The following is a 27,004-nucleotide window of genomic DNA, read 5'->3' as shown; positions in this document are numbered from 1 at the left end:
CTATGGAGTCAAAGTAATCCCAATAAAAATCACAGCAGGTATACCATGGAAATGTATCAGCTGGTTTTAAAATTTATAGAGAAATACAAAGAGCCATGAATAGCTGCAACTTTCCTAAAAAAGAATAGTAACTTACTTCAAAGTTCTAGTATTTAATACAATGTGGTATTGCCAGAAAGACAGAAAAACAGACCAGTGGAGCAAGAGAGATCCTGGAAATAGACCCATGTATGTATGGACACATGATGTATGAGAGACGTGGTATTTCAAAGCAATGGGAAAAGGATGAATTTTTTAATCAAGGATGCTTAGACATCTGGATATTCATATGAAAAATTCCCAAGTAGATTATAGATATATGTATGGAAAAAAAAATAAATAAAAGATTCAAGCAGACTTCAGGTGGAGAAGAATTCTTTACCTAATAGAAAAGGCACTAATTATAACAGGCAAGACTAATAAATTTGACTCCACTATAGACAGAAACTTCTCTTCATCAAATAACATCATTAACACAATGAAAAAAGCAGCCCAATTAGAGGGGGAGAAAGATCTGCTATAGCTAAGTAGATAGATAGATAGAACAAAGAATTTTTATCTAGAATATATAAGCAAACCAGAAGGAAAATCAATGAAATAGAAAAGATGCACAAAGCTTAAACCAAGTACTTCATACATACACAAAAATCCAAATGGCCAATTTATAGTACTGAGTACTCAACCTCATTATCCATCAGGGAAATGCAACTTAAAACCACAAAGAGATACCAATACATATCCCAAGATGAGCTAAACTGGAAAAAGTCTACTGATATCAAGTACTGGCAAGAATATAGTACAACAGGAACATTCCTACAATTCCTGCAGGAAGAGTAACCAATTCAACCACTCAGGCATTGTTTGGCATTATCTACTAAATTTGAAGATGTACATACCCTATGACTTAATAATTTCATTTCTACATATGAAGCATTGAGATATATATTCTAATATATACCTTGATAAGATATATATATAAGATAGTAACATTGTTTGCAATAACAAAAATGGTGTGTATTCAATTAATAGAATACTATACAACAACAAAAGGGAATCAATTATAGCCATATACAAAACTAGGGATGAATCTTAACACTGAGCCAAAGAGAAGAACAAAACATTACATAAGGCAGAAGTGCATTTATATTAATTCAAAAGCAGAGACTTATAAATTAAAAATACTTAGACTTTAAAACAATAAAGAAAAACAGAGATGTCAGAATACTGACTACCTAAAGGCAAGGGAAAAGACTATCATCTGGAAAGGGTAGGCAGAGAGTTTTACGAGTCCTAGCAAAAATCTATCACTGGATCAGGATGGTGGTTACATGGATGATCGCGCTATGAATCTTTAAACTATAATTTGTTTTACAAACTTTTCTATGCTTTATTTCATATAAAAATATTAAAATGCAATATATTTATATTCAAAATAAAACTTCAAACAAAACCAAAAGGAAACCAAGGTCCCTCAAAACTGTCCTATTACAAGGAATTAAAAAGGTACTACAAATGACCAAAAGTATATTTTAAAATTAAATTGAATGAAATGTAAGGCAAATTGTTCAAATGCTGGTACAAATTTGCACCAAGGAGACTGGTTTTTACATAGAAACTGGAGCCCTCTTGTTCAATCTAACTTTGAAGAAAGAATAGCATGTTCATTTAAAAACATATATTTGTTGAGTGCTGTGGCAGGCTGGCTCTAAGACAGCCTCCAAAGAGTCCTACCTCAGAATCCATAACCTGTGTAATTCCCTATTTGTGTGGGCTAGACCCAAAAATTTGCTTCTAATAGAAAAAACAAAACATTTCTTGAGATGTAACTTTCAAGATTAAGCTACAGAAAGCATGTGACTGCTGGCTTTCTCACTCTGAGGAAGTCAGCTGCCAGGGAGTAAGTTATCCTATGGAGAAGCCCTTGTGGTAAGAATTTGGTATCTCTTCCCAACAGCCAATGAGTTAATTTGGATGCATTCCTATCCCCATAGAACCTTAAGATAACTGCTGCCCTGGCCAACACCTGGATTGCTTCACTTGGTGAGAAACCCTGAGCCAAGGCACTCAGTTATTCTACACCAGGATTCCTGACACTAGATAGTAAATGTTTGCTGTTTTTAAGCCATTCATTTTGAGGGTAACTTGTTACACAGAAATAAATAATTAATGAAAATGCCTACTCTGTGCCTTGCATATTCCCTTCTCTTAATACTCAAAAGAGAGTCAATAGAAAAAAAATTTTAAAAATTAAATCTACAATTCTAAAAGCAAGATGTGACACCTGAATAAGTAAGTATGTTAACTCTGAAAAGCAGATTCAACTGCCCTATTGGAAGTTCTGCATAAAATCACAAAGCTAATTTCCAGAGTCTGCAAACTAATCTTGAGGGAAAAAAATCAAAAGCAGTAACTGACCTTCTGGTCAATCTGTATTATTTTATAGTTATATGCTATATCCTTCTTGCCTGAAACGATTTCAAATCTAAATATGTTGCAAGCATTAAGACACTCTAGAGAAGTGTAAAAAATCTCAGAGAGAAAAGAAAACCTTAATAATTCAGATCATAGATAATAATCGGCCATTTCATTTAATCCCCAGTTATCCTTATGCAATGGCACTCCACTCCAGTACTCTTGCCTGGAGAATCCCACTGATGGAGGAGCCTGGTAGGCTACAGTCCATGGAGTCGCTAAGAGTCGGACACGACTGAGCGACTTCACTTTCACTTTATCCTTATGTTTGGACTGTTCACTTAACTGATTCATTATCAAGTAATTTCCTATGTCTTAATTTCATTCAATGAGTTCAAAGTCTAATATAAAAAGAACCACATAAAACTACCGCAAAACAATCTGATGTTGTTTTAGGAGGGCAGAAAGTATATATGAAATAGAAAAAACTATCACTTTTCCAAAGAATTTGCTATAGCAATGATGGTTGGGTACTGAATTAATCATTTTGCTTCCATATGTCATAAAATGTTCAACTTTATTACTTAAACTATGGTTCAAGGACCAAGAGCATCATCATCTGGAGCTTGCTAGAAATGCAGATTTTTAGGCTTCCAACACACACCCTCTTCATCAGAACTTGGATTCTAAGAAGATCCTCAGGTGATTCTTAAACAAATTGAAGTTGAAGATAAAGTACCCACCAAAAAAATAAATTAAAAGTCATTTAAGTATATATAAATCTTGAATTCACAATGAAAACAATTTTAATAGATATTAAAACATATTAAAATCACAACTGCTACTTCAGCAAAAGTTAAAGGAAAATACAATCGTAAACCATGTGAGCAACATTTAGCTATAAAGAGAAGCATAATGTGGAAAAATCCAATCTGAACAAAGTAAAAAAAAAAGCTAAAAATAGACATCATGAATAGTCAAAAAGAAGTGGAAATATCGAACTAAGATAATATAAAGTTCTGGCAATGCACAGTTATCAAAATAAGTTCTCATCTTTTTATTTTCAAAAAATAATAAAGACTGCCTGAAGCCTAAAATACATGGTTATATTTTTTTGAGTGAAAATGACCTAATTAGACAACTGAAAGTAAAAATGTAAGATTTGAGTCAGTTAGGAATTTAAATATAAAACCATTTTCAAAGTTATTTTAGCATGCTACTGAGAATATAGGATTTTGTCTTTGGTTTTCCCATATTTCGTACTATTATGAAATGACTTTGACATGTTAAAATGCTTAGTTAGCATACTATGGTTCTAAAATTGCTAATAAAAAGTTATTTTTTAGTTATCCTGCATGGCTTACACTTTCCAAGTTCTAAATAGGTAGCTATATTTTTACTTGTTTTTCCTCTCCAGCATGCATTTTAATCATAGGAAAACTGTAACTCCTATGTTTTCTTTTAAGGGTCAAAGTTTGAGCCTAACTGTCATTTGAGCCTAACTTTCATTCTTTGTAGCTATTCTTTATAGCTGTGAGGTAATGTAATTATTTTCAAATCCACAGAAAATGTTTAACTCATGTCTAAAAAGGGATTTTTAACATATCAAGTTGCAAAGGTAAAAGAAGTTAAATAACAAAGCTTAAAAAAAAAAACAAACACAACTCCTGAAAACTCAAATGCTTTCAAATATTTAAATAAAATTTTAAGCCTGATGTGCTTTCACAAAAATGGGGACAAAAATGTCAAGAATCAACAACAGTAAAGAAACATTATGTAAAACACACAAAATAATATACCTCTCTCTTATTTCTTCTTGCAACCTTGAGGAATTCCATAAGGATCTGTAGTTGGGCTGCATGTGATTCCTATAATAGAAAATTATAATTGTTCTTTTAAAATACAACTTTGAATTCAAAGTCTTCTTTAACACCACAGCATAATCAGTATGAAGCAACTTTATTCATCCATTTAAGTTAGTCTCATTTCTATTTTGTCAGTTTCCTACTTGCTAATTGGTATTTTTAAAAGCAAGCCATTACAGGCTTCCCTAGTCACTCAGTGGTAAAGAATCCTCCTGCCAATGCCGGAGACACGGGTTCAATTCCTGGTCCAGGAAGATCCCACATGCCATGGAGCCACTAAGCCTGAGCGTCACAGCTACTGAGCCACAACTATTTAGCCCACACACCATAGAGCCCATCACCGTGACAAGAAAAGTCACCACAATGAGAAGCCCTCAGACCACAACTAGAGGTAGCCCTTACTAGCCAGTCAAAATTTGAAGCATCACTGAGGTATCATACATACTACAAAAAAGCATGGCCAGTTTGGCTTGCAGGATCTTAGTGCCCAGACCAGGGACTACTCAGCCCCTTGGCAGTGAAAGCAGAGTCCTAACCACTGGACAGGCAGGAACTCCCCACTTCACTCTGAATGAACTGAAACTAGCTCAAGCAACAAGTGAGCTCCAACTCAGCTAAATTCCTGATCAGACCAAAGACGTCAACCTCTTATCCTTGCTTCCTGACAAACGAAAAGACAAGACCATTCAGGAAGAAAGTATTAACCAGTTTAGTCTATATATACTGCTCTGGAATATAGAACATCTAAGACATAATTTTAAAATTACAAGACATGAAAAGAAGTAGGAAAGTCAAGAGACATAAACAGGCTAAAAGAATATATTATTCTTTAATATTATTTAATATTTTTATATTATTTATTATAAAAGAAAAGAAAAAATGGACATGAGTGAAAAAACAGACAATTAGAAAATAACTGAAAAATCAAAGTGCAAAGAAATGAAGAATACAGTCTGAAATTAAAAAAATTAAAACAAAATAACTTCAGATAAAGTTAGGAACAGATGGACAGAGCAGAGGAAAGAAATAACGAATTCAAAGACAGGTCAAAAAAAAAAAAAGAAGCACCAGAAAAATGTGGGATAATATGAAAAATAAAACATATAATTGCAACCCTAAGGAAAAGCAGAGAGTACAGGGCTGAATAATGTTCACATGTTCAACAAACAGATCCTCTTGTTCTGTGAAACACAACCAGAATAAATATTTTTTAAATGAAACCAAGGAATACCATAGTCAAACTATTGAAAACCAATGTCAAAAAGAACATCTTAAGAGCAGCTAAAAAGGATACACTATCTTAAGGGGAAGAACAGTAAGAATGACTGAAAACTTCATCAGAATCAAAGAAGCAAACAGAAAATGAAAATATATCAATAAGGTGCTAAAAGAAAAACAAAAACCTAGACTTCTATGAAGATCAAACCTATCAGCTCTACAAGAAACAGAAAAGAAATGATACAGACAAAAGGGAAATGACTCAGACGGAACCTCAGGTTTACAAGAGAAAATAGACATCTCAAAGGGTAAATATATTGGTTCAAAAGGGTCCTTTTCTATCCTTTTTTGCAACATATCTTCAAAAGACTAGTGACTTTTCAAAGCAAACATAGGTGGAGTTTATAACATTTATAATTTGAATCACAAAAGGCAGGAGCTTGGTAAATTGAAATACTATGAGATCTTATATTTTCCAGAAAATGGCATATAGTTGACCCTTAAACAACACAGGTTAGAACTACACGGGTCCATTTATGCACAGCATTTTTTCAATAAATACAAACTATAGTACCACATGATCCACAGTTGGCTGAATGCACAGATGGTGAACTGTGGATGTGGTGGGCAGATTATAAAGTTAGATTCAGATTTTCAAATTCACAGGGGTCAGCATGTCTACTTACTGCATTGCTTAAACATCAACCGTGTATTTAATGTTGATTTGAATAACAATGTCCTGGAACTGTTATACTATAAACTCAAGGTTGATTGTGAAAAGTAAAAGAGGAATTCTATAATCTTTACAGAAACCACTAGAAATATAATAATTGTAAGCAACATGCAAAAAGCAGAGAGGATAATATGCTAAAATGAAATCCTGGAAACACAATGCTCTCTAAAGAAAGCAAGAAAGAAGAAACAGGAAATAAGGAAAATATGGAAAACCAGAAAAATACAAATGTGGTGAGCTCAAACCTAGCCACACCAATGATCATATCACATTTAAATGAACTTAAACACTTGAATTAATGAGCTTCTTCAGTTCAGTCGCTCAGTCGTGTCCGACTCTTTGCAACCCCATGAATCGCAGCAGGCCAGGCCTCCCTGTCCATCACCAACTCCCGGAGTTCACTCAAACTCACGTCCATCGAGTCAGTGATGCCATCCAGCCATCTCATCCTCTGTTGTCCCCTCTCCTCCTGCCCCCAATCCCTCCCAGCATCAGAGTCTTTTCCAATGAGTCAACTCTTCGCATGAGGTGGCCAAAGTACTGGAGTTTCAGCTTTAGCATCAGTCCTTCCAAAGAAATCCCAGGGCTGATCTCCTACAGAATGGACTGGTTGGATCTCCTTGCAGTCCAAGGGACTCTCAAGAGTCTTCTCCAACACCACAGTTCAAAAGCATTAATTCTTCGGCGCTCAGCTTTCTTCACAGTCCAACTCTCATATCCTTACATGACCACTGGAAAAACCATAGCCTTGACTAGACGGACCTTTGTTGGCAAAGTAATATTATATCTCTGCTTTTGAATATGCTATCTAGGTTGGTCATAACTTTCCTTCCAAGGAGTAGGCGTCTTTTAATTTGATGGCTGCAGTCACCATCTGCAGTGATTTTGGAGCCCCAAAAAATAAAGTCTGACACTGTTTCCACTGTTTCCCCATCTCTTTCCCATGAAGTGATGGGACCGGATGCCATGATCTTAGTTTTCTGAATGTTGAGCTTTAAGCCAACTTTTTCACTCTCCTCTTTCATTTTCATCAAGAGGCTTTTTAGTTCCTCTTCACTTTCTGCCATAAGGGTGGTGTCATCTGCATATCTGAGGTTATTGATATTTCTCCCGGCAATCTTGATTCCAGCTTGTGCTTCTTCCAGCTCAGCATTTCTCATGATGTACTCTGCATATAAGTTAAATAATTCAACTACATACAGTAAAGAGACACACTTCTATTTTCATATTTTTTTTTACTATATAAAAAGCTTTTTAAGAATACAAATTTATTTTAATTGGAGGCTAATTACTTTACAATATTGTATTGGTTTCGCATACATTGACATGAATCCGCCATGAGTGTACCTGTGTTCCCCATCCTGAACCCCCCTCCCACGTCCCTCCCCATCCCATCCATCTGGTTCATCCCAGTGCACCAGCCCCGAGCACCCTGTATCATGCATCAATCCTGGACTGGTGATTAGTTTCACATATGATAATATACATGTTTCAATGCCATTCTCCCAAATCATGCCACCCTCGTCCTCTCCCAAGAGTCCAAAAGACTGTTCTATACATCTGAAGAGACACATTTTTAAAACATTAAGGCAACAATAAAACAGAGATACAAAGATACAGAATATATCACAGAAATGCTAGTCATAACTAAACTACTTAAGCTATATTATCAATAACATAAGAAAATATAAAAACAGACTTCAGAACAAGGTGTATTTCCAGCATTAAATGTATACAATCCATAGTAACAAAGGAGACGATACATCCAGAAAACATCACAATCCTAAACATGTATGTACCTAATAATGAGCTTCAAAATACATGATCCAAGAATCATAGAAACCAATGAAAAATAAATAATCAAAAATACTTCTAAAAAATCCCTGGCAACGCACTCCAGTATTATTGCCTGGAGAATCCCACCGACAGAGGAGCCTAGTGGGCTACAGTCCACAGGGTTGCAGAGTTGGACACGACTGAAATGACTTAGCACACATCAATAACCAATGCAGCAAGGAAAAAATAAATATCTGAATAAGAGTTCCAAAGAATGGCAAAGAGAGATTAGAAAGCCTTCTTCAGCGATCAATACAAAAAAATAGAAGAAAATAATAGAACACGATAGACTAGAGATCTCTTCAAGAAAATTAGAGATACCAAGGGAATATTTCATGCAAAGATGGGCTCAATAAAGGACAGAAATAGTGTGGACCTAACAGAAGCAGAAGATACTAAGAAGAGGTGGCAAGAATACATAGAAGAACTATATAAAAAAAACCTTCACAACCCAGATAATCACGATGGTGTGATCACTCACCTAGAGCCAGACATCCAGGAATGGGAAGTCAAGTGGGCCTTAGAAAGCATCACTACGAACAAAGCTAGTGGAGGTGATGGAATTCCAGGTGAGCTATTTCAAATCCTAAAAGACGATGATGTCAAGGTTCTGCACTCAATATGCCAGCAAATTTGGAAAACTCAGCAGTGGCCATAGGACTGGAAAAGGTCAGTTTTCATTCCAATCCCAAAGAAAGGCAATGCCAAAGAATGCTCAAACTACCACACAATTGCACTCATCTCATATACTCGTAAAGTAATGCTCAAAATTCTCCAAGCCAGGCTTCAGCAGTACGTGAACCATGAACTTCCAGATGTTCAAGCTGGTTTTAGAAAAGGCAGAGGAACCAGAGATCAAATTGCCAACATCTGCTGGATCATTAAAACAGCAAGAGAGTTCCAGAAAAACATCTATTTCTGCTTTATTAACTATACCAAAGCCTTCAACTGTGTGGACCACAATAAACTGTGGAACATTCTTCAAGAGATGGGAATACCAGACCACCTGACCTGCCTCTCAAGAAACCTGTATGCAGGTCAGGAAGCAATAGTTAGAACTGGACATGGAACAACAGACTGGCTCCAAATAGGAAAAGGAGTATTTCAAGGCTGTATACTGTCATCCTGTTTATTTAACTTATATGCACAGTACATCAAGAGAAACACTGGGTTGGAGGAAGCACAAACTGGAATCAAGATTGCCAGGAGAAATATCAAAAACCTGAGATGTGCAGATGACACCATCGTTATAGCAGAAAGTGAAGAAGAACTAAAGAGCCTCTTGGTGAAAGTGAAAGAGGAGAGTGAAAAAGCTGGTTTAAAGCTCAACATTCAGAAAACTAAGATCATGGCATCTGGCTCCATCACTTCATGGCAAACAGATGGGAAACAGTGGAAACAGTGGCTGACTTTATTTTTTGGAGCTCCAAAATCACTGCAGATGGTGATTGCAGCCATGAAATTAAAAGACGCTTACTCCTTAGAAGCAAAGTTATGACCAACCTAGACAGCATATTAAAAAGCAGAGACATTACTTTGTCAACAAAGGTCTGTCTAGTCAAGGCTATGGTTTTTCCAGTAGTCATGTATGGACGTGAGAGTTGGACTATAAAGAAAGCTGAGCGCAGAAGAATTGACGCTTTCGAACTGTGGTGTTGGAAAAGAGTCTTGAGAGTGCCTTGGACTGGAAAGAGATCCAACCAGTCCATCCTAAAGGAGATCAGTCCTGGGTGTTCATTGGAGGGACTGATGTTGAAGCTGAAACTCCAATACTTTGGCCACCTGATGCGAAGAACTGACTCATTTGAAAAGACCCTGATGTTGGGAAAGACTGAAGGCAGAAGGGGACGACAGAGGATGAGATGGCTAGGTGGAATCACCAGCTCAATGGACATGAGTTTGGGTAAACTCCAGGAGTTGGTGATGGACAGGGAGGCCTGGCGTGCTGCAGTTCATGGGGTCGCAAAGAGTCAGACACGACTGAGCAACTGAACTGAACTGAATATTAACAAACGCTACATTCACAAAGCACAACAGGTAACACACTGTTTTTAAATGAAGGTGAACATTTAACAAAACATAGACCTTATACTGAGCTATAATAAAATCCCAATAAATTTCAATGGACCAAAAGCAAGCAAATTGAACTTACAGGCCTAAAATGCAGTGAGAAAGATAAGAATTCCTATTTCAAACAACAAAACATCAGGCTAGTTATATGAATGGAAGCATTTCAGACAAAGGACCATAAATAATACATTATCCCAGGAGCTAGGTGGAAAAAACCTCGAAATACACAGGCATCAGGAGGAATACTCTCAAAAAGACTGCCTCGCAGTGAGGCAAAATTAGCTAGACAAAAATCTATTATAGGTCTCCCTACTACTACTACTACTAAGTCACTTCAGTCATGTCTGACTCTGTGTGACCCCACAGACGGCAGCCCACCAGGCTCCCCTGTCCCTGGGATTCTCCAGGCAAGAACACTGGAGTGGGTTGCCATTTCCTTCTCCAATGCATGAAAGTGAAAAGTGAAAGTGAAGTCGCTCAGTCGTGTCCAACCCTCAGCGACCCCATGGACTGCAGCCCACCAGCCTCCTCCGTCCATGGGATTTTCCAGGCAAGAGTACTGGAGTGGGGTGCCATTGCCTTCTCCGATAGTTCTCCCTAACAGAACTTAAAACACAAGCTTTAAGAGAATCAAGCTATTTTGAAAATACTTAACTACATGCCAGAACAAAGCTTAGGAATGTGTAAAGGAATACAAAGTTAACAATATTAAACATGGTAAAATGTACAATTTCTGGCATCCAATCACAAAATTAGTAAGCATGCAAATAAGGAAATGCTGCCCAAAATAAGGCAGGGGGTGGGGTAGAGGGAGAAGGGTGGAATCCATCACTTAAAACAGAAACAACAATGTCACAAATAATAGAATAAGGAAACACAGTCATAAAAAAGTCCTACAAGTTAGGACAAAGCATAAGGAGAGACAATGGAATATAGAAAAAAGCAGTGAACTTGACAACAGAAATAGAAACTATACAAGATGAACGAGATGGGGTAAAAGATAAAACATAAGCAAGCAGAGCTCTTTATCCATGAGCTGTGACACAACTTCAGTCAGCCTAAGAGATGCATAATGGGAGTTCCCAAAGTAGAAAAGGTGACAGAAAAGTATTTGAAGAAATAATAACTGAAATTTTTCCAAATCTGGTGAAACTATATCACCATCCAAGAATCTCAAAGAACCTCAAGAAGAAGAAACATGAAGGTAAAACAAAAAAAACTATACCAAGGTATATACCAAAGTCAAAATACTTAAAACCATAAAAAGAGCATACACTGAGAGAAATACAGTTCATTTCGAGGATTAAGACTTCTCATCTGAAACAATGCAAGACACTGGATGATGGAACAACATCCCTAAAATACTGAAAGAAAAATATTAAATCTATAATTCTATACTTATTTGGAAGTCCCTTTCAGATACAAAGGATAAATAAAGACATTCTCAGATATGAATGGTGAAAGAATTTATCACCAGCAGATCTACACTAAAGAAAGAATAAAGGCTGTCTTCCAGGCAGAAGGAAAGTTACTGATGGAATTCAAAAGAATGAATGAAAGAGTGAAGTGAATGGAAAACAAAAGAATGAAGTACACCTGAAATGATCAATATATGGGCGTATATAGAACTTTTAAAATATATCCATAGAGTATAATTTACTATTCAAATTAATAAATTTATTAGGGAGTTATGACATACACAGAAGTAAAACAATTGACAAAAACAGTACAAAGGCTGAGAGAGAAGAAATTTAAGTATATTGGTGTAAGGTTCTTATACTACCAATGAAGTCAGATAATATTACTTAAAGGTACAACATAATGTAATGTAATATAATGTATAATTATCTTAAAAACCCAAAAGCAATCACTAAGAAACCAAACAAAATGTTATATCTGACAAATAAAAGTCAACAAGGCAAAATAAAATCATAAAAAATACTAAATCTAAAATCATATAAACCACTGTCTGACCATGATACAATTCAAATGAAATTCAATTATCAAAATACCATTTGACAAAGTAGCAATATTCAAAACACACACACACACTTCTTACAAATCAATAAAAAAAAAGACAATCTATTAGAAAAACTGGTATAGGCTATGAATAAGCAATTCAAATAAGAAACCAAGACAGTCAAACAAATGAAGAAACTGTCCTCACTAGTAATTAAAGAAATACAAAATATACAAAACAACAGAACACACACACACACACATACACACACACACACAAGCATTTGGCAACTATCAAACCAGCAGAAACTAAAAAACAGTATCAAAGGTTGATATGGTACAAACTCACAGAAGAGCAATTCGGCAACATTTAATACGGTTAAAATGTACATGTAAACCCTATGAATAGCAATTACACTTCTGAAATCACTTTAGTATTTATATATGAGCACAAGAAGACATGAATAACAACACTCAATGCATTGCTGACAATCATAAATACAGAATAACTTAAATGTCCATCAACAGGGGAATAGAAATGTTCATGCAATGGATAACTATAGAGAAGTTAAACAAACTAGATCTATATTCATCAGTGGAAACCTCAAAAAGTAAACAAAAAAGGCATATGTCAAAGGATAAACACAGTCTGAAACTTCTAAATCATACAAACAACACTATATATGATCGTAGATACAAGTATATATTTTATTAAAAAAGGGTTATACACACTTCAGAAGGATCCTTGCAAACTTCATATGGTGATTACTCTGGGAGAACAGAATGAGAAGAGAGGGTGTTAAATATTAAAAAAAAAAAAACGTAATTCTCAAAAGGCAGATCTAATAAAAAGTGTTACTATTTATTAAAACTAAAAAAGGATAAGTTAAAAGTTGCATTATTTACTGCATTTTTCTGTATGTTGGAAACATTCATCAAGTTTCAGTTCAGTTGCTGAGTTGTGTCCGATTCTCTGTGACACCATGGACTACAGCATCCCAGGCTTTCCTGCCCATCACCAACTCCCGGAGCTTGCTTAAACTCATGTCCATTGAGTCGGTGATGCTATCCAACCATCTCATCCTCTGTCATCCCCTTCTCCTCCTGCCTTCAATCTTTCCTAGCAACAGTGTCTTTCCTAAGGAGGCACTTCTTCGCATCAGGTGGCCAAAGTATGGGAAATTTACTATCACCATCAGTCCTTCCAATGAATATTCAGGATTGATTTCCTTTAGGATTGACTGGTTTGATCTCCTTGCTGTCCAAGGGACTCTCAAAAGTCTTCTCCAGCACCACAATTCAAAAGCATCAATTCTTTGGCACTCAGCTTTCTTTATGGTCCAACTCTCACATTCATACATGACTACTGGAAAAACCATAGCTTTGACTACACAGACCTTTGTCGATAAAGCAATGTCTATGCTTTTTAATATGCTCTCGAGGCTGGTCATAGCTTTTCTTCTCTCTTAAATGAGCAAGTGTCTTTTAATTTCATACCTGCAGACACCGTTTGCAGTGATTTTGGAGCCCAAGAAAATAAAATCTCACTGTTTTCATTATTTCCCCATCTATCTACCAGGACGTGATGGGACTGGATGCCATGATCTTAGTTCTCTGAATGAGTTTTAAGACAGCTTTTTCACTCTCCTCTTTCACTTTCATCAAGAGGCTCTTCAGTTCCTCTTCACTTTCTAAAATAACAGTGGTATCATCTGCATATCTGAGGTTATTGATATTTCTCCCAGCAATCTTGATTCCAGCTTGTGGTTCATCCAGCCCGGCATTTCACATGATGTACTCTGCATGTAAGTTAAATAAGCAGGGTGATGAAACACAGCCTTGACGTACTCCTTTCCCAATTTGGAAACAGTTTGTTGTTCCATGTCTGGTTCTACTGTTGTTTCTTGACTTGCATACAGATTTCTCAGGAGGTAGGTTAGATGGTCTGGTATTCCCATCTCTTTAAGAGTGTTCCACAGATTGTCACGATCCACATAGTCAAAGGCTTTGGCGTAGTCAGTAAAGAAGTAGATGTTTTTCTGGAATTCTCTTGCTTTTCTATGATCCAACGGATGTTGGCAATTTGATCTCTGGTTTCTTTGCCGTTTCTAAATCCAGCTTGAACATCTGCAAGTTCTCAGTTCATGTACTGTTAAGCCCAGCTTGGAGAATTTTGAGCATTAATTTGCTGGCATATGGAGATTATTGCAATTGTGCAGTAGTTCAAACATGCTTTGGCACTGCATTGGGACTGAAATGAAAACTGACCTTTTCCAGTCCTGGGGCCACTGTTGAGCTTTTCAAATTTGCTGGCATATTGGGTGCAGCACTTTCACAGCATCATCTTTTAGGATTTGAAATAGCTCAAGTGGAATTCCATCACCTCCACTAGCTTTGTTTGTAGTGATGCTTCCTAAGGTCCATTTGACTTCACACTCCAGGATATCTGGCTCTAGTGAGTGATCACACCATCATAGTTATATGGGTCACTAAGATCCTTTTTGTGTGACGGCACACAAGCACGGTGGCTGCGTTTGTATAGTTCTTCTGTATATTCTTGCCACCTCTGCTTAATATCTTCTGCTTCTGTTAGGTCCCTACCATTTCTGTCCTTTACTGAGCCCATCTTTGCATGAAATGTTCCCTTGGTATCTCTAATTTTCTTGAAGAGATCTCTAGTCTTTCGTGTTCTATTGTTTTCCTCTATTTCTTTGCACTGATCACTGAGGAAGGCTTTCTTATCTCTCCATGCCATTCTTTGGAACTCTGCATTCAGATAAACATAGCTTTCCTTTTCTCCTTTGCCTTTTGCTTCTGTTCTTTTCTCAGCTATTTGTAAGGCCTCCTCAGACAAGTCTGCCTTTCTGCGTTTATTTTTCTTGGAGATGGTTTTGATCACCACCTCCTATACAAATCACAGAACTCCATCCATAGTTCTTCAGGCACTCCATCAGATTTAATACCTTTAATCTATTCGCCACTTCCACTGTATAATCATAAGGCATCTGATTTAGGTCATACCTGAATGGCCTAGTGGTTTTCCCACTTTCTTCAATTTAAGTCTGAATTGGCAACCAGGAGTTCATGATCTGAGCCACAGTCAGCTCCTAGTCTTGTTTTTGCTGACTGTATAGAGCTTCTCCAATTTTGGCTGCAAAGAACATAATCAATCTGATTTTGGTATTGACCATATGGTGATGTCTGTGTGTAGAGTCGTCTCTTGTGTTATTGGAAGAATGTGTTTGCTATGACCAGTGCGTTCTCTTGGCAAAACTGTATTAGCCTTTGCCCTGCTTCATCTTGTATACCGAGGTCAAACTTGCCTGTTAATCTTGGTATCTCTTGACTTCCTACTTTTGCATTCCAATCCCCTATAATGAAAAAGACATGTTTTTTTTGGTGTTAGTTCTAGAAGGTCATGTAGGTCTTCATAGAACCATTCAACCTCAGATTCTTCAGCATTAGTGGTTGGGGCAAAGACTTGGTTACTGTGCTATTGAATAGTTTGCCTTGGAAACAAATAGAGATCATTCTGTCATTTTTGAGATTGCACCCAAGTACTACATTTTGGACTCTTTTGTTGACTATGAGAGCTACTCCATTTCTTCTAAGGAATTCTTGCCCACAGTAGTAGATATAAAGGTCATCTGAATTAAATTCCCCCATTCTGGTCCTTTTTAGTTCACAGATTCCTAAAATGTCGATGTTCACTCTTGCCATCTCCTGTTTAACCACTTTGCTTTTACCTTGATTCATGGACCTAACATTCTAGGTTCCTATGCAAATATTATTCTTTATAGCACTGGACTTTACTTCTATGACCAGTCACATCTACAGGTGGGAGTTGTTTTTGCTTTGGCTTCGTCTCTTCATTCCTTCTGGAACTATTTCTCCACTCTTCTTCAGTAGCATATTGAGCACCTACCGACCTGGGAAGTTCATCTTTCAGTATCATACCTTTTCACCTTTTCCTACTGTTCATGGGGTTCTCAAGGCAAGAATACTGAAGTGGTTTGTCATTCCCTTCTCCAGGGGACCACATTTTGTCAGACCTCTCCACCATGACCTGTCCATCTTGGGTGGCCCTACACGGCAAAGCTCACAGTTTTACTGAGTTAGACAAGGCTGTGATCCATGTGATCAGTTTGGTTAGTTTTCTGTGATTGTTAGAATGCAAAGTAAAACAAGAAAACAATAATGTAAAAATGCTGTAATACCTATGATACCTTTGTTTCTGAACTGCCTCCCTCTTCAAAAAGATTTGAGTTCTAAAACTAAGATACCAGTATTTCTTCAGTTCTAAGAGACGAAAGCACACAAAGATTAATACTGACAAGTCAAATGGGGAATAAGGTTAACAGTTCTCACATTCAGTATGAAACTTGTCTATCTTCAGTACAGAAGCCCCCACACACCCTTAAATGTGCCTGTAACTTCTAGTGTTCTCTTAGGTCAATGGCTATAATTATACACGAAGGGATCAGAGATTCCAATTGCTCCTTAGTCAGATTCTGAACAAATTACTCTGCTTCCAACCTTTACTCTATGAGGTATTTCGTGCTCCCAAACCCAAGGAAGGCCTTTTTTCCATAATCTAAATAGGGTTGGTTCCTACCAATTCCCTACCGCCGGCTCAATTTTCTCAGATCTAATCTATCACTTTTCATCCATCTACTTTATAGCTTAAAAAAGTATATTGTCTCTTCTCCCATTCTTTTGCCTTTTAAAAATCACTTTACTGTCATTTTAATGACATTAAGGGGGCAAGATAACTATATATATTCAGTCTATCATTAAAAAGTATTTCTATATCATTTACCACTATGTGAAAATATTTATTAATTTAGTTTATCTCCTCAGCTATTGTGCCCTGTTCCCCTCAACACAACATACAGAGCAGAATTCTGTCTTTTCCACTACCTTTAACACAGCATCTAGCACACAGTAGATGCTAATAGAAAACTATGTTAAAAAGCACAGAAGAGTTTTGGCAACAATTTCTGGGATATGACACCTAAAGCAAAAGCAACAAAACAAAAAACAAGTACAACTATATCAAATGTACAAGCTTCTGCAAACCAAAGACATGGTCAACAAAATGAAAAGGCAACCAACAGAATGGGTGAAAATACTTACAGATCATATATCTGATAAGAGGTTAATATAAAAAATACTGTACATAAAGAATTAATATAATTCAATAGCAATTAAAAAAAAAACCCAAATAATAAAATTTTTAAATGGGCAAGGGATTTTCCAAAGAAGATATTCAAATAATCAACAAGTATATGAAAAGGCATTCAACATCACAAATCATTAGGGAAATACAGGTCAAAACCACAAGAAGACGTCACTTCACACTAGTCAGAATGGTCACCGTCAGAAGGACAAGAAAGAACACATGCGGGTGAGGATGTGGAGAAAAAGGAACCCTTGTGCCCTGCTGGTAGGAAAGTAAACTGGTATAGCCACTATGGAAAACAGAATGCAGGTTCCTCAAAAAAATTAAGAATGAAACTATCACGTGATCCAACAATCCCACTTCTGGGTATATATCCAAAGGAAATTAAACCACTATGTCAGAGAAACACCTACACTGTCACGTCCAATGCAGCATTACTTATAACTGCCAGGATATGTTGATAACCTAAGTGTCCATCAGCGCATGACTGGATAAAGATGTGGTGTGAAAGTGAAGGTCGCTCAGTCATGTTAGACTCTCTTGAGACCCCATGAACTATACAGTCCATGGAATTCTCCAGGCCAGAATATTGGAGTGGGTAGCCCTTCCCTTTTCCAGGGGATCTTCCCAATCCAGGGATTGAAACCAGATCTCCTGCATTACAGGCAGACTCTTCATCAGCTGAGCCACAAGGATGGTATATGTACATATAACAAAATGCTATTCAGCCACAAAAAGGAAGGTAATTCTGCCATTTGTGACAACATGGATAGACCTCATGAGCAGTATAATGAAATAAGTCAGAGAGAGAGACAAGCACCATATGATCTCACATACATATGAATCTTAAAAGAACACACAAAAAACACCAAGCTTACAGAAAAAGATCAGATGTGTGGTTACCAAAAGCAGGGAACAGGGGAAATTGAATAAAGATCAAAAAGTACAATTTCCACAACCTAAATGTCCACTAACAGAGCAATGGATAAAGAAGAGGAGATAATACACACAATGGAATATTACCCGGCCACAAAAAGGAACAAGATGGAGTCATTTGTGGAGACATGGATGGACCTAGGATGTCATACAAAGTAAAGTTTAAGTCAGAAAGAGAAGAGCAAATATCGAATATTAAAACATATACATGGAATCTGGAAAAACAGTATAGATGATCTTATTTGCAAAGCAGAAATAAAGACATAGATGTAGGGAACAAATATATGGATACCAAGGGTGAAGGGAGACGGGAGAAATTGGGAGAATGGAATTGACACATATACACTATTGATACTATGTTTAAAACAGGTAACTAGAACTTCCTTAATGGCTTAGAGATAAAGAATCCATCAACCAATGCAGGAGACACGCGTTTGATCCCTGATCCAGGAGGATCCCACATGCTGCAGAGCAACTTGGCCACAACTATTGAGCCTGTGCTCCGGAGTCCAGGAACCGTGACTTCTAAAGTCCGTGTGTCCCACAGTCCATGCTCCACGAGAGAAGCCATCACAATGAGAAGCCCTCTCACTGCAAGGCCCCACTCACCACAACTAGAGAAAAGCCTGGGCAGCAATGAAGACCCAGCACAGCCAAAAGCAGATAAATGAAATTATATTAAAAATGTTTAAATAAATAAAACAGATAACTGTGAGAATGTACTGTATAGTACAGGCAACTCTACTTAATGCGCTATGGTGACCGGAATGGGAATGAAGTCCAAAAGGGGTTATATGAATATGTGTAGCTGATTCATTTTGCTGTACAGAAGAAACGAATACAACATTATAAAGCAACTATACTCCAATAAAAATAGTTTTAAAAAAATAAAAAGGGAAAAAACAAACAAAAAAGTACAAACTTACAATTTTAAGATAAGTAACAAGGATACAATGTATAACAAGATAACTATAGCTAACACTGCTGCTGCTAAGTCGCTTCAGTCGCGCGACCCCATAGGTGGAAGCCCACCAGGTTTCCCCGTCCCTGGGATTCTCCAGGCAAGAACACTGGAGTGGGCTGCCATTTCCTTCTCCAATGCATGAAAGTGAAAAGTGAAAGGGAAGTCGCTCAGTCGTGTCTGACTCTTAGTGACCCCATGGACTACAGCCTACCAGGCTCCTCTATCCATGGGATTTTCCAGGCGAGAGTACTGGAGTGGGGTGCCATTGCCTTCTCCAATAGTTAACAGTAGTGGATGGTATATCTGAAAGTTGCTAAGCAAGTAAATCCTAAAAAAGCTCTCATCATGAAAAAAAAAAAACCTTTTCTTTTATCTATATGAGATGATGTTAACTGAATTTATTGTGATAATCATTTTACAATATATGTGTGTCAAGTCATTATGCTATACACCTTAAACTTATGCAGTGCTATACATCAATTTTGGCTTCCCAGGTGGCACCAGTGGTAAAGAATCCTCCTGCCAATGCAGGAGACACAAGAGACACGGGTTCAACCTCTGGGTAGGGAAGATCCCCTGAAGACAGGAATGGCAACCCACTCTGGTATTTCTCACCTATAAAATCCCATGGACAAAGGAGCCTGACAGGCTACAGTCCATGGGGTCCCAAAGAATCAGACACGACTGAACAACTAAGCAATGAGCAATGATATATCAGTTACATCTCAACAAATCTGAAAGAAAGAAAAGCAAATAAAAGATAAAGCCATCCCACTCTCCCCGCCCCCACAGAAAAAAACCACCAGAGAAACTCCCACCATGAAAAAAGACACAACAGGGAGCCTCGTTTTAGTCGGCTCAACCTCAACTACTCCTTTCTTCCACTAAGAGATTCCCATTCTACTCAGTTTCATCCAGATCTAAGCTATGTTAATCAGAATCAATCCACAGAATTTCTTAAAAATCAAGTTGAGAGGCTCTTTTTCTTCTTTTATCAAAAAACATAAATTCACAAGTACAGGTAACCACATTATCTCCCATGGGATAAAAATCCAATAAAAGAAAATCAAACCTGTCCCAAAGAAACAGTCATGAGAAGTAAAACAGAAACTCTCCTGACAACATTCAAATGCCTGATTTCATTTCCTTATATTCACCAAAGAAGTGATGGTTCCAATGTTCCTAACGCTTGCTTGTTAAGCTCTTCCTTTTTATGTGTGTGAGCTTCTCACTCCCTTATTCTGTCAATTTATATCCCCTTTGTGTTCAAAGTAGTTAAGGGTGGCTATCTGCTTATATTAACGTATACAGTCTTTATTCAAATGGAGCATACTCAATTCCTAACTAATACATACAAATTCTCATTTTATATGTTTTACATTTATTTACCTGAAATAAATGTAACTTTTCACTTATTTAGATTCCATTACATGAAAACAGGACATAATTTTGTTTTTGTTCCCATCTTTCTAAATGCCCTTAGCTAAGCCATCGACTACTGCTACTGTTAACCCACACCCGCTGGAAGGATTTTATGTAAATTAAAATAATCCCTATTTTCTCCTCCAAATCCCACATGTGAAGAGGTGAAGATTCATTAGAAGAAAAAAGATCAATAATAATTGTTCCCTGTTAAAATGAAGCTGTACTTTCTCATGATCTGAACACTCAGCTTTTGTTAATAAAAACTGGACACTGCAAGTAAGTTGTATTATAAGAATTTGTTCTTTCTTTCAATTGAAAAAGGGATATAAGTGATAGTTTACAGATAACTCCTACTGAATAAAACTGGACTGACTAACACTACCCTATTATTTTAAATATTTTTATATCTTTTTAAAATAAAAATTTTCAAGTTCAGGGGCCACTTACTGCTTCCAGTTGTTTCTTCTTCTGCACTAGTAACTCCAGCATGAGGTTGACATTGGCCAAATCAAGGTTATCTTGGTCAGTTCCCAACAAATCCTGAAATATTTGCCACCTGTGGCCATTCTAAAAACAAAGAAGAAACCCAACTTAACAAAACTGTTTTAGAGAGTCAAAAACAAATGCTTGCTATTTTCTAATGTTTATTACATATCAAAAATAAACTATAATGTTCCAACCTATTCCTTCCCAGCTAGTGGCTCCCCAATGCCTTCTAATTATAATTTAATCACTATTTCTCCCTTAAATACATTTAAATAATATGAAAGGCACATTCAAGATATGTCAAGTCATCTTCTCCAAAGGTATAATTCCCTTCAAAACAAGTGCCCAGATTTTAATTACCTGTCTAACCATCTTTTCCACTTTGTATTTGGTAAGGTAATAATTTAAGTTCACTTGCTTCAGTAATTTGGGGTTAATCCTCTCAAATTGAGAATTTTCTCAAATGACCACCCATAGTTTCATCCTGCCATATAATTCTTTAAATGCAATGTGTTACAAGCCAACTGACTCAGTATTACCCCACAGACCTTTCAAAAGGGTAAATTCTAGACAATTCAGACCAAAGAAAGCTGTTTATTGAATAGGATAATCCTAGATCTCCTTTAAGAAAAACCAGTAATATGCTAAGCTTGCATACCCAATTAGTATTAAACCAATGAACAAAGCAAAATGAAATGTATTAAAAATAGTAATAAAAGAGTTGAAACATACGGTGCTACTCACTGAGTGGTCCAATTTGAACCTCTTTTCCTCAAATCTTTGCTTCTGTTTGAGAATGAGCTCATTCACTGTAAACAAAAACAAAACAAAAAGCACAAATAATCTGTATTTTTATTAAATTATCCATCTAACTTCTATTTAAATGGATTCTATTTAACTTTAAAAAGTCTCAAATGTCAGGGAAAAAAAATGCTAAGCAGAATATGCTTTTTTTTTTTTTGAAATTAAAAACAGTTTTGCCACAGCTACTACTACAACTACCACTATTATTACCATTACTATTACTGCAGAAGGAAAATTCTTCAGAATATGTACTTTCTCTTACATGTGTCAGTGATGACACTATAGCATTTGGAAACAGTTCTTGACTCTAAGAGACCATTCCACACTCTACAGGGTAACTGGCAGATTCTATGAGGGAGGCACTAAAGGTTTTCATTTGTTGTTCTTTTTGCTTGTGACTTTTCTATCTAAAAGCCATTCTAACCCTTTTTAAAAAAATAAGAACATGAGGGGCTTCCCTGGCCCACCAGTGGTTAAAACTCCGCACTTTCCCTGCAGGGGGCGCCAGCCTGATTCCCGATTGGGGAACTAAGATTCCACACAGAGCTCAGTGTGGTCAAAAAATTAATACAAATAATTAAAAATAATAAATAAAGAAAAATAAGAATATTATTTTCTCCCAAATGTCAGAATGCCAACTGTCATATACTTTCAGAGAGGCTAGATCCCTCCCTGGCCCTACAGAATGATGCTTGACTTAACCTAAATCCATCTAGTCATATCCTCTTGACAGTGACTGACAAAATGGTTAACTACTGAGACCTCGTTTTGCCCAATAAGGGTATGCTGTCTTTCAGAAGAGAAGGCTTGAACGAGTTCTCTGTCCGCCTTCGTCTAGGGATGGTACCTGGAATCACGCTGAGCCACCCTGCACCTCTCTTGAGGGGAGCTAGCCAAAGGACCAACGCATCCGCTGGGGAAGGCAGGCCGGAAAGACGGAAAGAACTGATCATACCACTGAGATGTCAAATTAACTCAATCTAGAGATTCTTTCTGTGTAAATCAATACATTTCCCTTGATGTTCCAGCCACTTTTAATAGATTTTTCATCTTTAACACACAACTGATTAAAAAAAAAAAAAAAAAACTGATAAAAGAAAAGAGCAACTAGCACTAAGCTAGTTTAATGTACTAGTCTTTAATTTATAGACATTATCCTATGGGTTATTCTTTGCATTCTAGAGATGAGGAAATACTAGAAAGAGCACAAGACAGTTACTCATGGTGACATATAATACCAGACAAAGCTAGGATATAAACCTATCTAATACTTCCCACCATACCACAATTTACTAAAAATATTTTCTAAAAAATCAGAGAGATACCAGGCCCACACTAGAAACAAAGGTTTAAAGATAAGACTCAACCTAAGTAAGACTTAGAGACACAAGCAACTAAGAACAAGCAGACAAACACATACAATGCATCAGTTATGATATGACCATCAGGACCATCACTGATGTGGATTTAAAAAGAACACAGGACAAGGAGTTATTAAAATGTTAACGAGTAGACTTTCACAAAGAAGGTAACATTAGAACTGGGCAATAATAAGCACACAGAGACTCACTACACAGGAAAAGAAGTGGAAAAGAATTCAAATAAGGGTGTGTGAGAAACTCCCTGGTGATCCAGTGGTTAGGACCCACTGCCATGGGTCTGCACTCAATCCCTAGTCAGGGAACCAATGTCCACCAAGCCACATGGTGTGCCCCCAAAATGGGGTAGGGTGGGGGTGGGAGGGAGTAAAAGGGTAAAATCTCAAGAAATCTCATTTAACACTGGCCATGAATGTTCCAAACCCTTAATTGTAATTCTCTGGATCCTTATAATAACCATAGTACTAAGAACAAATAATGCCTCTCTCAGACGTCCTTGGTAGTCCAGTAGTTAAGAGTCCACTGTGCAATGCAGGGGACACAGGTTTGATCCTTGGTCAGGGAGCTAAGTTCCCACATGCCATGGGGCAATTGAGCCCACATGCCACAACCAGAAAAGACTACATGTTGCAATGAAGAGCCCACACTCCATCACAAGGACAGCACAGCCAAAAACAAACAAACAAAATGCCTTTCTACTGCTAAAGATTTCATTCTAGCAACTGTCATTTTAGAGGCAAGATAGCAAAGTAAAAGCACATAATTGAGTCAGGACCGAATCCCAATTCCACCATTTACTGGGGCTGTTGAACTTTACACAAGTTACTTGCCTTCTCTGTGCCTTAGTTCCCCCACGGAAAGAATGCAGATGACAACAACTACCTGTGTCATAGGACTGAGAATGTATAAAGTGCCTGGAAAAGTACTTGGCAGTAGTAAAGACATTATATGTGTTGGTGACTTTTTTTAAAGCAGAGATTTTAAATTTTGCATGTATGTTGTCTTTTACATTAAAGAGTAAGAAGGTCATTCATTAGAGAGGTAAGACCATTCAATTTACAAATTTTATCCACAGAGAACACTAGAAAACAGATTGCTGGTGGGGGGGGGCGGTGGTAGGGGCAGAGGGGTGCTGGAGGTGGATCACGCATCACGGAAGGACAAGGAGAGCTGGAGTAAGCCCTCGTAGGAGTGCAGGAGAGCCACTGCAGAGGCTGGAGGAGACACACCCCCTGGCCCTGCATGAGCCTCCCAGCAACAGCAGCGAAAGACAGCCCAGTTCCCGCAATCCCCAGACTCACTTGCCCACAGGCCCGCTCTGTAATTTCATGTTCTCAGTCACAAGCTTCAACACTGCTTCCCAGTCCTCGCTGGTGGCCTGGAACAGCTTCAGGCTAAACAGGGGACCTAACAGGTCCCCATTCCTGAACACACTGGGACAAAGAGCAGCCTGGTAAGGGGAAGGGTCCCCAGAACTCCCTACATGTGAGAGGAAGAAGCCTCTTGATGAAAGTGAAAGAGGAGAGTAAAAAAGCTGGCTTAAAACTCAACATTCAAAAATGAAGACCATGGCATCTGGCCCTATCACCTCATGGCAAATAGATGGGGAAACAATGGAAACAGTGACAGACTGTATTTTCCTGGGCTCCAAAATCACTGCAGATGGTGACCACAGCCATGAAATTAAAAGACGCTTGCTCCTTGGAAGAAAAGCTATGACAAACCTAGACAGAATATTAAAAATCAGAGACGTTACTTTGCCAACAAAGGTCCATCTAGTCAAAGGTATGGTTTTTCCAGTAGTCATGGATGGATGTGAGAGTTGGACCATAAAGAAGGCTGAGTGCCAAAGAATTGATGCTTTTGAACTGTGGTGCTGGAGAAGACTCTTGAGAGTCCCTTGGACTGCAAGGAGATCAAACCAGTCCATCCTAAAGGAAATCGGTCCTGAATATTCATCAGAAGGACTAATGCTGAAGCTGAAGCTCCAATACTTTGGCCACCTGATGCGAAGAACTGACTCACTGGAAAACCCCCTGATGCTGGGAAAGATTGAAGGCAGGAGGAGAAGGGGATGACAGAGGATGAGATGGTTGGATGGCATCACTGACTCGATGGACATGAGTTTGAGCAAACTCCAGGAGCTGGTGATGGACAGGGAAACCTGGCATGCTACAGTCCATGGGGTCACAAAGAGCCAGGACACGACTGAGCAACTGACCTGAACTAAAGAGCAAAGAGGATAGAAAGGCAAAAAGTGAGAGTTATGCCCCTTTTGGGGGAAGGGGGAAGGAAAGAAGAAAGATAGAGGAAGAAGAAAAAGGAGGAAATGTAGTGTAGGGCTCACGGCATGCAAGGAAAAAATCGAAATACCTGTCTTGACAAAAAAATGCATGAGTCTAAAGACCAGAAAACCAAATCCGCTTGTGTTTGGAGTGTATGACTTCCAATTCTTTGCTCTCATTAAAACTGAAGAAAGAAGTGGATTTGTTCATGATTACGGCAGGTAAAAAAAAATTTTTTTTTTTTTTTTACTAAATGAGTGCTTCTGTTTTTGAAGCATGTAATTCAGAAGGAGGTCAAAGAAATAAGTGACAGTGCTGGAACAAAGTTCCTTCCATCCCCATCAGAGTATTTATGTAAGCCGAGTTTCTCATGACTTACCCTTTTCAAAATAAAAAGGAAAAGTCTTAAACTTACACAATGTTATATGTCAATTATATCCCAATTTTTTTAAAAAACTGTGATGATCCTAAATAAATTAAGAAAATATACATGAAACTGAATCCCTGTCCTAGTAATAACTATCAGTGGCAATGGAACTGATTGAGAAGAACATCATCACACATTAAGCACTTTCAATAAATTTTTATGTCTAATATTTTACAAAATTTGTAGATATTTATTTGATCAAATGCATGTCAAATAATTACAAATCAGGAAAACCACACTCAAAAGTTCAAAAGAATCTTCAAAGTCTGTAATTTCTATTTTCTGTTACAGAAAAGTACGACAGATAAATCAGTAAGAATTTCAAGCATGTGTGTACATGTGTGTGTGTGTATTTTTTTGGCCACTTTGCGCAGCATGTGGGATCCTAATTTCCCAACCAATGATTGAACCTGTGCCCCCTGCATTGGAAGCATGGAGTCTTAACCAGGGAACTGCCAGGGAAGTCCCAAAAATACATAATGACAAAATTATGTGGGCAATTTTCAATTTGTGCCCATAACTGCCCACTTCTCTTAAGCAGAAGTTCAAAGGGACAAAATACAAAATTTCTCATTGTTTTTTTGAAACTATGGTAAGTATCAAATCACTATACTATTCAGTTTCCACTAGATACATTTTAAAAAGAGATAAAAGCTTATTTTTAAATAACCATATTTATAATACTTTTTAAACTATATTCTTTACAAGCACTAAAACTTACAAAGAAAAAATTTGGATGCTAATTTAAATATGGCATCAATGTGGGAAGTACATCATTTTTCAGAATTTTTATGTGTCATCCAAGCAAAAAGGTTTGAAGATCTTTTTGAAAATGTGTAGCCCTCTAGCCCTCTAGCCATGACTCAAGTAAATGCAAAGCATTAAAAGCGAAGGATCCTTATCTATCAATAAAAATATTAGAATACTTCAGAATCATATAACTTACACTTATTTTACAATGCTCAAGAAGAAATCTGATATTAC

General features: G+C 37.3%; 1 protein-coding gene across 9 annotated transcripts in view; it reads right to left on the bottom strand.

Moving 5' to 3' along the window:
• Positions 1-27,004, bottom strand: part of COP1 (COP1 E3 ubiquitin ligase) — a 222,977-nt gene that overhangs the window by 157,301 nt on the left and 38,672 nt on the right. For 4 of the 9 annotated variants that reach the window (XM_086342422.1, XM_086342429.1, XM_086342427.1 and 1 more), the window contains exons 4-6: positions 21,858-21,934; positions 21,087-21,206; positions 4,251-4,319 (exon numbers count right to left, since the gene is read on the bottom strand). In XM_086342422.1, the coding sequence (XP_086198548.1) occupies positions 4,251-4,319; positions 21,087-21,206; positions 21,858-21,934 (266 nt within the window). The remainder of the gene's footprint in view (positions 1-4,250; positions 4,320-21,086; positions 21,207-21,857; positions 21,935-27,004) is intronic. The other 5 variants (XM_086342423.1, XM_086342431.1, XM_086342428.1 and 2 more) reach the window with 3 other exon arrangements.

Source organism: Bos grunniens, chromosome 16 (genome assembly GCF_055505025.1).
Source record: "Bos grunniens cultivar Pamir isolate PY7600 chromosome 16, Bosgru_T2T1.0, whole genome shotgun sequence".
Classification (NCBI taxonomy): Eukaryota; Metazoa; Chordata; class Mammalia; order Artiodactyla; family Bovidae; genus Bos; species Bos grunniens.
Note: the sequence above shows the minus strand (reverse complement) of the source record. Positions and strands in the feature narration are given on the sequence as shown.